The 12,386-nt window shown below is 38.5% G+C and overlaps 1 protein-coding gene across 1 annotated transcript; it reads right to left on the reverse strand.

The window, feature by feature from the left end:
* Positions 1–8,715: 8,715 nt before the first annotated feature.
* Positions 8,716–11,278, reverse strand: LOC113640036 (vitelline membrane outer layer protein 1 homolog). The gene is made up of 4 exons (XM_027142361.2): positions 10,907–11,278; positions 10,428–10,552; positions 9,892–10,005; positions 8,716–9,333 (listed from the first exon to the last, which is right to left on the reverse strand). The coding sequence occupies exons 1-4, from the start codon at positions 11,084–11,086 to the stop codon at positions 9,153–9,155; spliced, it is 600 nt and encodes a 199-aa protein (XP_026998162.1). The 5' UTR covers positions 11,087–11,278; the 3' UTR covers positions 8,716–9,152.
* Between the last annotated feature and the right edge of the window lie 1,108 nt (positions 11,279–12,386).

Below are 12,386 nucleotides of genomic sequence, written 5' to 3' on the forward strand. Positions count from 1 at the left end.
CCCCCAAAACCAGCGAAATAAAAAATTTGCACAACATGGACATGTGACATATCAAAACACTCAGCACAATGAGGGGAACTGCCCCATGGGTATTATGGTCACGTCACGTGACATCAAGTGACGTCACATGAAAATTAAAAATATGCACAACATGGACATGTGACATATCAAAACACTCAGCACATTGAGGGGAACTGCCCCACGGGTATTATGGTCACGTCACATGCTCATGTCCGCTCACCTCCAAAAGTATTGGCACCTTACTGGTCCAGTAGCTTTCACAATCTTTCTATCCACTTGCCTCCAAATTGCACCGGCCTTTGCGAATACTTGCACCGTCAAAGCCAACATCAAAATTTGTCGCGACGAACTTTACAAATCTAGTTATTATTATTATTATTAGACAAAAATTTATTTTAAAAAATGCGGCCTAGGGCTTTCGAGCCACATGCACCAAATTCGGAAATGTCGTAGACCCTGGTCTGAAGTTTGTTGCTTCTATTTTTCTAAGCAATCGGAATTCCGGCATTCCCGGTACGGAAGCTCAAAATGGCCTTTTTTCCCATAGACTTTCATTATAAATTTTTAAGGTTTATAACTCGGCAAGTTTTCGAGCGATTTACACCGAACTCAGACAGGTTCTTTAGGACCTTACTCCGGACAAAGTTTTTATTCCGGAGTTCCGATGGAATTTTTGGCTTTCCCATAGTCGACGGTCCAATAGACTTGAATAGAGAATTCCGAAAAGTCCTCTAAGCTCTCACACACACAATACATCCAACATTATGAATTGCATGTACTGTTCTATGCAGTATAATAAGTAGAATCCCATAATGACTGCAGCATTGACATGAAATGTCCAAACCCTCAATAGCCACTTTTTGCCAAAAGTATTGGCACCCCCCCCGGGTATACTGATGACGTCACTCGACACCACATGACGTCACGTGTATCCCCGCCCCCAAAACAAGTGAAGTCAAACATTTGCACAACGTGGACATGTGACATATCAAAACACTCAGCACATTGAGGGGAACTGCCCCACGGGTATTATGGTCACGTCACGTGACGTCATGTGAGGTCACATGACGTCACGTGAAAATTAAAAACACTCAGAACAATGAGGAGAACTGCCGCACGGGTATTCTGGTGACGTCACGTGCTCATGTCCATTCACCTCCAAAAGTATTGGCACCCTAGCAGCCCAGTAGCTTTCACAATCTTTCTGTCCACTCGCCTCCAAAAAGCAACGGCCTTTGCGAATACTTGCATCGGTAAAGCCAACATCAAAGTTTGTCGCGACGAACTTTACAAATATAGTTATTATTATTATGTTGGCTTTGTAGAAGCCAACATTCTGATTTCCGTTATAAGCTTATTATTATTATTATTATTATTATTATTATTATTATTATTATTATTATTATTATTATTATGTTGGCTTTGTAGAAGCCAACTTTCTGATTTCTGTTATAAGCTTATTCTATATATGGGTATTCTGGTGACGTCACGTGACGTCACGTGTAGCCCCGCCCCCAAAACAAGAGAAATCGAAAATTTGTACAACATGGACATGTGACATATCAAAACACTCAGCACAATGAGGAGAACTGCCCTACGGGTATTCTGGTCACGTCACGTGACGGCATGTGTAGCCCCGCACTCAAAACAAGCGAAATAAAAAAATTGCACAACATGGTCATGTGACCAAAACACTCAGCACAATGAGGGGAACTGCCCCACAGGTATTCTGGTCATGTCATGTGACGTCACCTGATGTCACACGTAGCCCCGCCCCAAAAACAAGCAAAATTAAAAATTTGCACAACATGGACATGTGACATATCAAAACACTCAGCACAATGAGGGGAACTGCCCCACAGGTATTATGGTCACGTCACGTGAAGTCACGTGAAAATTAAAAATTTGCAAAACATGGACATGTGACATATCAAAACACTCAGCACAATGAGGAAATTTGTCCCACACGTATTCTGGTCACTTCACATGATGTCACGTGTGGCCCCGCCCCAAAACCAAGCAAAATTAAAAATTTGCACAACATGGACATGTGACATATCAAAACACTCTGCACAATGAGAGGAACTGCCCCACGTGTATTCTGGTCATGTCACGTGACGTCACGTGATGTCACATGTAGCCCCGCCCCAAAAACAAGCAAAATTAAAAATTTGCACAACATGGACATGTGACATATCAAAACACTCAGCACAATGAGGGGAACTGCCCCACGGGTATTATGGTCACGTCACGTGACGTCACGTGTAGCCCCGCCCCCAAAACTAGCAAAATCAAAAATTTGCACAACATGGACATTTGACATATCAAAACACTCAGCACATTGAGGGGAACTGCCCCACGGGTATTCTGGTCACGTCACGTGACGTCACGTGTAGCCCTGCCCCCAAAACATGCGAAATCAAAAATTTGCACAACATGGACATGTGACATATCAAAACACTCAGCACAATGAGGGGAACTGCCCCACGGGTATTCTGGTCACATCACGTGATGTCATGTGAGTTCACATGAAAATTAAAAATTTGCACAACATGGACATGTGACATATGAAAACACTCAGCACAATGAGGGGACATACCTCACAGGTATTCGGATCACGTCACATGCTCATGTCCGCTCACCTCCAAAAGTATTGGCACCCTAGCGGTCCAGTAGCTTTCACAATCTTTCTGTCCACTTGCCTCCTATATGCACCGGCCTTTGCGAATTCTTGCACCGTCAAAGCCAACATCAAAGTTTGTCACGACGAACTTTACAAATCTGGTTTACATTTCATTATATTTTTTTTAATCATTACAAGAAAAGTATATTTTAAAAAATCTTACCACTTATATTTGAAAATATTATTTAAGCTGTTTAGCTCTAGTTTATCAAGAGCAATAAATGTTTCAAATAAAAACTACAAAAACTCACAGAAACTGAGCTGTTGATCATTTTATTTCATTAAGTAATTCAAAACTGATTTTTACTTAAAGTACAGGCAAAGGATAACAAATAAGAAAATCATCAGTGAGTATATTTCTGTCATTAGTGACAGATTGAGTTATTATTATACATATAATTCATTCAGATATATGATTTCATCACAAATAAAGAGATTTTGATTCTTTGTTAAATGTAGTTGTCTTCATTCATGTTCTTGTCATGTCAATTGTTGCTGTAAGACAGAAACAAATATCAAAATGAGGCCAAAAAAGAGTTTTTTTTTAGTGTACACCATTTCCTTTTTATGCCTTTATGCTTTCTGAATAAAAGTGCAATGTCATTCCTTTTGTGATCCAGATTTGGTAAAACGTACCTTAGTAGCAACAACTGAATTTCACATCATTAAGACTGGTGTCATCTGCTGGGCCCTGAGGTGATTCCACTTTTGTTTGGATGCCACAAATCCCAGTTCCACCTCAAAGCGAGCTCCAGGAACCCCAGGTACCCAAGCTCATACCACTGCCTTCCAACACAGAGCCTGTGGGGCATTTGAACCTGGAATTTCAAGTTTGAGAAATGCCCTGTTATCTTTTCTAGTCAAATTGCTTCATCAAGCAAAGTTATGAAAACGTCCCGACTTTGATCATATCTTGTTAATAATTACTGAATAATCCAATTAAGATTATAGTAACAGATGAATTGAGAATTGAGTTAGGGGGCACGGTGGCTTACTGGGTAGCACGTTCGCCTCACACCTCGAGGGTCAGGGTTCGATTCCCGCCTCCGCCTTGTGTGTGCGAAGTTTGCATGTTCTCCCCGTGCCTCGGGGGTTTCCTCCGGGTACTCCGGTTTCCTCCCCCAGTCCAAAGACATGCATGGTAGGTTGCTTGGCATCTCTGGAAAATTGTCCGTAGTGTGTGATTGCGTGAGTGAGAGTGTGTGTGTGCCCTGCAATGGGTTGGCACTCCGTCCAGGGTGTATCCTGCCTTGATGCCCGATGACACCTGAGATAGGCACAGGCTCCCCGTGACCTGAGGTAGTTCGGATAAAGTGGTAGAAAATGAGTGAGTGAATTGAGTTAATTATGTTTATCAGTCACAAATCTTGATTTTTAAATCACTGCCTGATTACATAAGGTTTGACTTGCATTTCTGTTACAATTCAACATTTTAGTGAATCATTTTGTTCTGAATGTATTTTGTCAAAGCTGAAATTTGAAATGTATTTAAAGATTTGAGATGTGATACAAACACAAACACGTATAATAACGATACTTAATTTGTGCCATTGTTTTTGTTCAGTTTTTTAATTACTAAATTATTTATTACTTAAAAAACTGTATTACATAATATTGTGCCAATAATTCATATTTATGTTATACTTAGTATACTTATCTCCTGTAAGGCTATAATAGATTATAATTAAATTACTATCTAGACATTTCCATGATTTAATTTTCCATGTATATTAGAAGACTATCTATGTACTAGTTTGTATGTTTTAACAAATAGAAGTTCCATAGCTACTAACTTATTCTTTTAATACTAAGCATTCACATATGAAAAAGACAACATATTTTCGGTCTCTATGGTTAATTCTCTGCAGACCACCAGAGGGAGGCCTTCTGCACCTTCTTCATTGGTTGATGCTTTCATTTCCCCTTCACTATGCTCATGTTTTGTGTTGTGATGGCGGCACGCACACCGCCGCAAAATCATGGAGGAAAAAACGCTCTTCGCCCTCTGCATCGGCAGCCAAGAAGGCAGCGGTTCAGCACCTTGGCCATCGGTGCAGACCGCAATCTTTTAAACTTCAGGCTAGTGAGAGGTAAGGGGGTGTGCCTGATGGAACTAATGGATGTTGTCCCGTTGATATTTTTTTCAGAAACCTCCAGCTGATCCAGAACTTCAGATTGCTGGCTGAGCCTAGGCTTTGCTCCTGGAGAGGACTGCTTCACATTTTCACTGCCGTCCCCCTCCTGCTGCCTAGGCTTGGAGCCTGGATGACATTACTTGCTCTAATCCCGCCTCTGTGCCTACTCTTCCGTGCCCCATCTCTCTAAGTGCCCTACAGTGTGTTCACATGTTTCAGTGCTTCACTGTTTTTTTGTCAACATTTTTTTGATGCCATATTTGTTTTGACATTGGCATAGACTTTTTCCTATTGTTTATGTTTTAGTAGTAGTAGTAGCCTTTATTGTCACTGGTCACAGGTACCGTGAAATTAGCCATCAACCTGTCCATACATACAATACATACAATATGACAAGGGGGGACAGGTCAGGAAGACAGGGAATTGAAAAGAAATACAGCATAACATGAGGGAAGGGAGGAGAAGAAAAAAAACAACCCCCAGACTATGCTTCTACAGTGTGGGAACAGGAAAAACAACTCAGCAACATAAGCACATAAACAGTATGCCATAAACACACAACTTGCAACAGGGGAGCGGAGTGTATGGGGGGTGGAGGTAATCCAACACAGCAAGTGTATGACATTGAGACATGTGTAGCCATGGAGACAGCATTGATCAGGTCCCAGACAGAGTCAACATTTCGCAGGTGTCTATGGAAATAGGGGAAGGAACGCAAGAGCATCTCGTTGCAGTGCTCTTCCAGGGGAATTGTTGTTCCAGCAGCGGCCTTGGCCAAGGTCAGTGCTGGTCCAAAGTTCTCCATGATGTTAACAGTATCCAAAGCAATGAGCCTCACCGTGATGTTATCCATATTGTGGTTAATAGTCCCAGCCTCAGTGTTGACTGCTCTGCCCACTGCATCAATCATGACGGGCAGTCTTGGGAGGTTTTGGACAGCTGTCAATGTTTTCTGATTTCCTCGATAACCCAGGGCAATGCCTAATCCAATCAGCATAACTCCTGTTATCATGGTTCCGAATAGGTAGATATCTTCAATTAAATGTCCTCCACGGAAAGAGCCACCAGACACATGACCCGCCACCTCTCCCACGCGTCCATCGTATAGCTAGCTGCGAACGTTCCGGCAGGGCAGTCAGGTTCCCCCGAACCCAAGTTTCTCGTCAAGAAGATGGTGTCAATTTCGTTGAGAGACCAGTTTATCAAATCCATGATGTTTTTTAGTTTGGAGAGCAGTGCGGAGAGAGTCTCTCAAAGTATAAGACAATAGACGAGACGAGAGGAGCAAAGCAGGGAAAGTAAAGGGGAGGGAGAGGGAAAGAAAATGCGACCGCCTTCGCCAAAAGAGGAAAAAAAAAATTATTTTGTTAAAGTAGAAACAGTTGCATTATGCTTTAAAATTGTGAGCCATATATTTATTTAATATAATTGCCACATACATTTAATCTTTAACACTGTTTGACTGGCTGAGCTCTCCATGCTTGTTCTGCCCCAAAAGCACGCTGACACACTGTAGAGGTTAACGGCCTCCCATTGTCTGCTCTCCTGGATTCAGGCACAGAGACGGGATTAGAAGCATCATTACACTGCTGCACCGGACAGTTTTATCTCAACCAGTGAAGCTGGCAAGGACAATTGCAGTCTCGTGTATTCATGCCGAGGCACGCTCAGTCTCAGCCGTACTAGTCCAGGTCTGCTCGCAGCCTGGACAATGTCATCATCTACTGCTCCACATGGGTTGACTAACTATACCACCTCAGGGAGGTTCTGGGAGGCCTCTGGAAATGCAGAATCACAGAGACTGTGGAACCTGCCTTACAGCATCAATGGATGGCAAAATCAAACTAAGCATGCTCCTGGCACAGAAACCATGACAAGAAAAAGTGCTTACAATGTACATTCTAATGATAATTTTTATTAGCACCATTTTCTGTTTTTGTCAGCTTCCTATCGTATCCTATTCTACTTATTTTCACTTTTATTACTGATACTTTTCAGTTCCCAAAGACTGCAGCATTCACGGTAGCAGTCAAACATTCAGGTCATGCAGAGAACATCATGAACGACGTTCGTGGAGAGCCGTTACTGCTGACCTTTTATATCTGCTTTCTTCACTGTAATCAGAAGTTTATGATTCACAACATCCCGTTCTGTTTAGCTGTAAACAGAGAGCTCTTGCTGATTACTTGAATATGTCATGCAGTAAGATTCTCAGGCTCCTGAAGAACAGTTGTTTTTTTCTCTCGTATCACAGTAATACACAAATAACACATTACTGAACTTGAATTTTTGGCTACAGCTTTTCCCTTAATTTGGTTTATGTTATCTAAACATATATATATGAATATATATATATATATATATATATATATATATATATATATATATATATATATATATATATATATATTCATTATATATATATATATATATATATATATATATATATATATATATATATATATATATATATATATATATATATTCATATCAGGATATCTGGTAAAGAAACCACAATCTGGTAAAGAATGTCTGCCAAATGCTGTAAATGAGTCTCAGTGTTGTTGAGAAGTTAGAGAAATTATATGGAATGAGAAATCCTGTTATACCTTTATATTACACATAATCATGTTTTAACACTATTTAAATATTTAAATATTTAACTCCACAACTCCACAACAGAAAATTTTCCTCATGTTGCACATAAAATATAATGTTACCATGTTCATTCTATGTGTGTTGAAGAGATTTATGATTCTTTCTTAAACTAAATAGCAATAAAACAGAATTTCTCCTTATAGGCACAAAAACTGTGCTTAACAAATTTTCGAATTTTCTTATTTCCATTGATGAATCTTTCATAGCTCCCTCATCTCAGGTTAAGAGTCTTGGTGTCATCTTTGATAGTACCCTTTCTTTTACCTCACATGTAAATAATGTTACTCGGGCTGCATACTTTCACCTTCGAAATATCAATAGGCTTCGTTCCTTTCTCACCACTCAATCTACCACCACTCTTATTCACAGTCTACTAACCTCCCGGCTTGACTACTGTAATTCTCTTCTTATTGGGCTTCCTCACAAAACCCTTCATAAGCTGCAACTCGTTCAAAACTCTTCTGCCCGTATTATCACTCGTACTCCCTCTATCCATCATATTACACCTGTTCTGGAACAGCTACACTGGCTTCCCATTAATTTTCGTATCAAGTATAAAATTCTTCTTTTAACATTTAAAGCTATCCACAATCTTGCACCTTCATATCTTCTTGATCTTCTTCATACTCCAAAACCAACTCGCACTCTTAGGTCTTCTTCTCTGTCCGTCTTGTAACGATGGGGAACAGAGCTTTCAGTTACTCTGCACCTCAGCTCTGGAACTCACTTCCATCTGAGCTCCGTAATATTGATTCTCTTTCATCATTTAAATCTCAGCTTAAAACTCATCTGTTTAGTTTAGCTTACTCTACATCATGATTTGTAATGTTGGTCCAATTTTTTATTTTTATTTTTTTTTTCTATGTAAGTATTGTATAACTATATTTTTTGTTGTTTTTCTTCTTCTTTTGTACGGTGACCTTGAGTGTTAGAAAGGCGCCTTTAAATAAAATGTATTATTATTATTATTATTATTATTATTATTATTATTATTATTATTATTATTATTATTATTATTATTATTATGTGTGTTTAAGGCAGATTTATATGACAGAATCTCTATGAGTAAAGAACTAACGTCATTTCACTTCTCCCAAATGCCCAAGCTACTGATTTATCAGAGCCTGGATTACAGATATGTCTAAATTCTAGTTTTTAAAATCAGATCAATCAAATATTGTGAAGACTACAGAAAATCAAACACACAAACCAAAATCGTTAATGTAAATCAACATTTTTTATTGTACTGTCACATAATCTTGAACAAACTAATATAGATTTATATTAAGCCCTTACCATTTTTTTTGGAACAAATCATTGTGATTGTGATTAACTTCAGTCAGAATAAGATCAATATTTTATGTCATGATTATATTTTTGAAACCAAATCTATGTAGAATTGTGTGTACTTTTCTTTTTAATCTGCCAGATATGAGCACTTAAAGAAGTGAATCCAGACTAGTATAATTTTACACAAGCAAATATTAAATTGTGTAATTATACAAAAGAATATTTGTTGTTTTCAAATCTAAGCAGAGCAACACAAATGTAAGATTCTTTAATCTTATGAATGACACAAATGCATTTTTTCCAAAAACAATTTTAAGGAACATCATTTTAAGTCATTGCCCCATCATTTTATCATTTTGCAAACCTTATTCGCAGCAGAAAAAGTTGACATCATTAAGAGAAGTGTCGTCTCCTAAACACTGTGGTGACTCTATTTTTGTTTGGATTCCGCAAATTCCTGTTCCAACACATTTTTGACTCCATCCACCCCATTCTCCCCAGTTCATGCCGTTTCCGGTCAGCTGTTCCCCTCCAGTGCATGTGAACCTAGAAGATTTTAATTTTTTTTTATTTATTATATAAGAAAGCACTTTGCAATATTCCTTTAAGCTACTTCTATAGCTTGACCCTGAGCTCTGAGTCAGGACATGATGATCCAGCAGTTAAGGCGCTGGGCTCTTGATCAGAAGGTCGGGGTTCGAGTCCACAAGCTGCTGAGACATCAACGTTGGGTCCTCGGGCAAGGTCCTTAAACTCACCTGCTCCAGGGGTGCCGTTCCTATGGCTTGACCCTGCGCTCTGACCCCATAACCTGAGATATGCGAAAACCCTTCCCCAGGCGCCGCAGCATAAATGGCTGCCCACTGCTCCGGGTGTGTGTGTTCACTGCTGTGTGTGTGCACTTTGGATGGGTCAAATGCAGAGAACGAATTCTGAGTATGTGTCACCATACTTAGCTGTATGTCACGTCACTTTCACTTCACTTTCACAGATATAACCATTTATTTATACAGCCTTCAAATAAAGTGTTATTCTTTACAGTTTCTTTTAATAATTAATTAATATTTATTCATTAATAATGAGTTATAAGGAGATATCGGTCACCTTATGTTGTTAGCAGCAGTATCATCATCAAATATTTGAGGGAATTCTACACGCAGCTGAAATGACTGCAGCACACCTTTTGAGCACCAAATGTTCGGTGTCCAAGTTCCCCAGCTTAAAGAAAAAAAGGCATTAATAGCTTGCACAAAATTTAAAACTGAGCATGCGTAGAAGATTGACTTAATATTAAAGCTTAAGTTTATTATGTGATGTGTGAACACAAATTATGTCAGCTATGCTGTAGCATTTTTTCCCATCACAGCTTTAAATTATTTTATTATTAACACTTGTTTTGCCAGTGAAAATTGCTGACCCCTTATACAATTATTCTTAGGCAATTACTGACTTTTAAATAGAATTCCATTCACCACTGGAACATGTTATGTGTAAATCCTGGTATTGCCTGGTCCACTGATTAAAGCCTTTATGGTTGATTGATTAACTGTTGGGCCATTGATGAAAGCATTTTTTGGATAAAAGCATCATCAATGTATTTAATGTAAAACCATGGATTTTGTTTGCATGTGAAGCTTTACCTGCCAGCATCAGATCGGACTGTTGAATAATCCTGAGGATCCCTTGTGGAGCCTATTGGTTTAGTGCAGTGAAGGGCAATTCCATTTAGAGCTGTTTCATCGCCATCTCCTTGAAATCTTTCAACCTAGATAACAAGTGAAACATATTACTAAAGTTAATATTTATTTAAGTATTATATATGTAGAAAGAGAGAGAACGAGAGATTTAGCTACATAAGAATGACACACAGACGGTGAAAGGAAACAAAAGATAATGACATAGGGACATGTGTGTTATAGTCGTTAAGACATTGGGCTATTAATCTGATTAAGGTCTAATTTTGAAAGTTCAAATATAATCTAGCTGCCTGTTGTGTCCTCCAACAAGAGAGAGAGAGTAGTTAAGTATAGAACAGTTGAAAATAAATGAATAATTCTTATACATATTTAATTCAGCAAAATTAGAATTATTTATAAGTAATCCAGAAAAAATTGCTTACTTTGAGACTAAATCCTGTAGCATACGTCCCATAGGGGCACATATCTCGCTGTCCCCATGAGCCCCAGATCATTCCGTTACTAACTTCAATCTTGCTAGAATACATCCTCTTACCTATCTGTCCATTGCTGACACTCATGAGAACAAACAGAGGCAAAACAATACTGCTCACAAACACCATGATTAATAGATACTGTACCTCTTCTTGATAACCTAGATAAAAAAAAGTCACGGTATTAGCTTGTCAGAATCTTCCTTCTTCAGAAAAAGAAACAAAATTCTATTCTAAACTGAAGACACACTGAGACTGCTTATAACTGCTTACATGCTGTCATTTCCATTAAATGCTATTGGTTACCTAAATTCCTCCTGTTCCTGTAAACAAGCAGATGTGACAGGAAATATGTGCATGTAAATAGACAATGTCCAACGGTAAATTGGTCATTTACCTTTGGACATTGATTAAATCAACAAATGAACTGTTTTCCAGTAAAACCTTAGTCAGATAATGGTAATCTTAAAGCAGAAGCAACAGCGTGAACGTAATCTGTCCTCAGTAAAGAATCTTAAATTGTGATTACCTTGTGTAAACTGAGCCACAGATTTTTAAAGCAGACACATTCCTGACTTTGGCTGACTATTTTGCCTTTAAAGACAGTGGGAAAATCTTATGAACATTCCTTTTTATTTTAAATAGCTACTTCAGTTAAGGAGATACCCTAAACTATATCCAACCTTATGGCAAGTAAAGTAATCATTATAAAGAAGTATCAAATAAGGCTGGACAAATAAAGTCTGATTAAGGCAATTGAACTGTGCACGTGCTTCTAAATATAACCGTGATATGTTCTAACCAGATTTACATTGTTATTATGTATTTGGTTATTATGTTTATGTTAATGTGCTTATGGTTATTTATTTTCTGTTATTTGTCTTTCTGTATAGTTTTACGGTACATTGAATGGTGCTTTGAAGGGTGCATTGAAGTGTGAAGCATTAGATCTAATATGCTGAAGGCAAGAAAGGATGCATGGAATTTGGTAATGCAGACTGAGGCAAAGGTTTAATGCTTCAAAAATAAACGTTCTAGCATCAGTGGAAACTCTCTGCCTTATTCTTTGGGACTAAGGGGCCGCTACATGTGCTTTTGCCCGAAGAAATATCGAGGGGAAATCAAGTATTTAGTGGCCTGAAGTTTGGACGGGTCTGGGACGGTGTGTACCCAGGGATGGGTAAGTCTGACTCTTTTATGCAATGCAAGGAAGAAAAGCTTAAGCTAACTGTTTTATTTCCACACTCTTAACCCGAATTAGTTGGTGTCACTAGAATTTTTCGAGGAAACCAGTTGCACGAATCCATTTTAGTTTTTACACAGAATAAAACTAAAAAAGTTAAGTTGTTTGAACATAGAATCTCAAGTCATGTGATAGACAAATCAAGTTTACATTAGTAGTCTTTACTGAAATACATTAGTTCACATT

The sequence above is a fragment of the Tachysurus fulvidraco genome, chromosome 21 (assembly GCF_022655615.1).
Source record: "Tachysurus fulvidraco isolate hzauxx_2018 chromosome 21, HZAU_PFXX_2.0, whole genome shotgun sequence".
In the NCBI taxonomy this organism is placed as follows: Eukaryota; Metazoa; Chordata; class Actinopteri; order Siluriformes; family Bagridae; genus Tachysurus; species Tachysurus fulvidraco.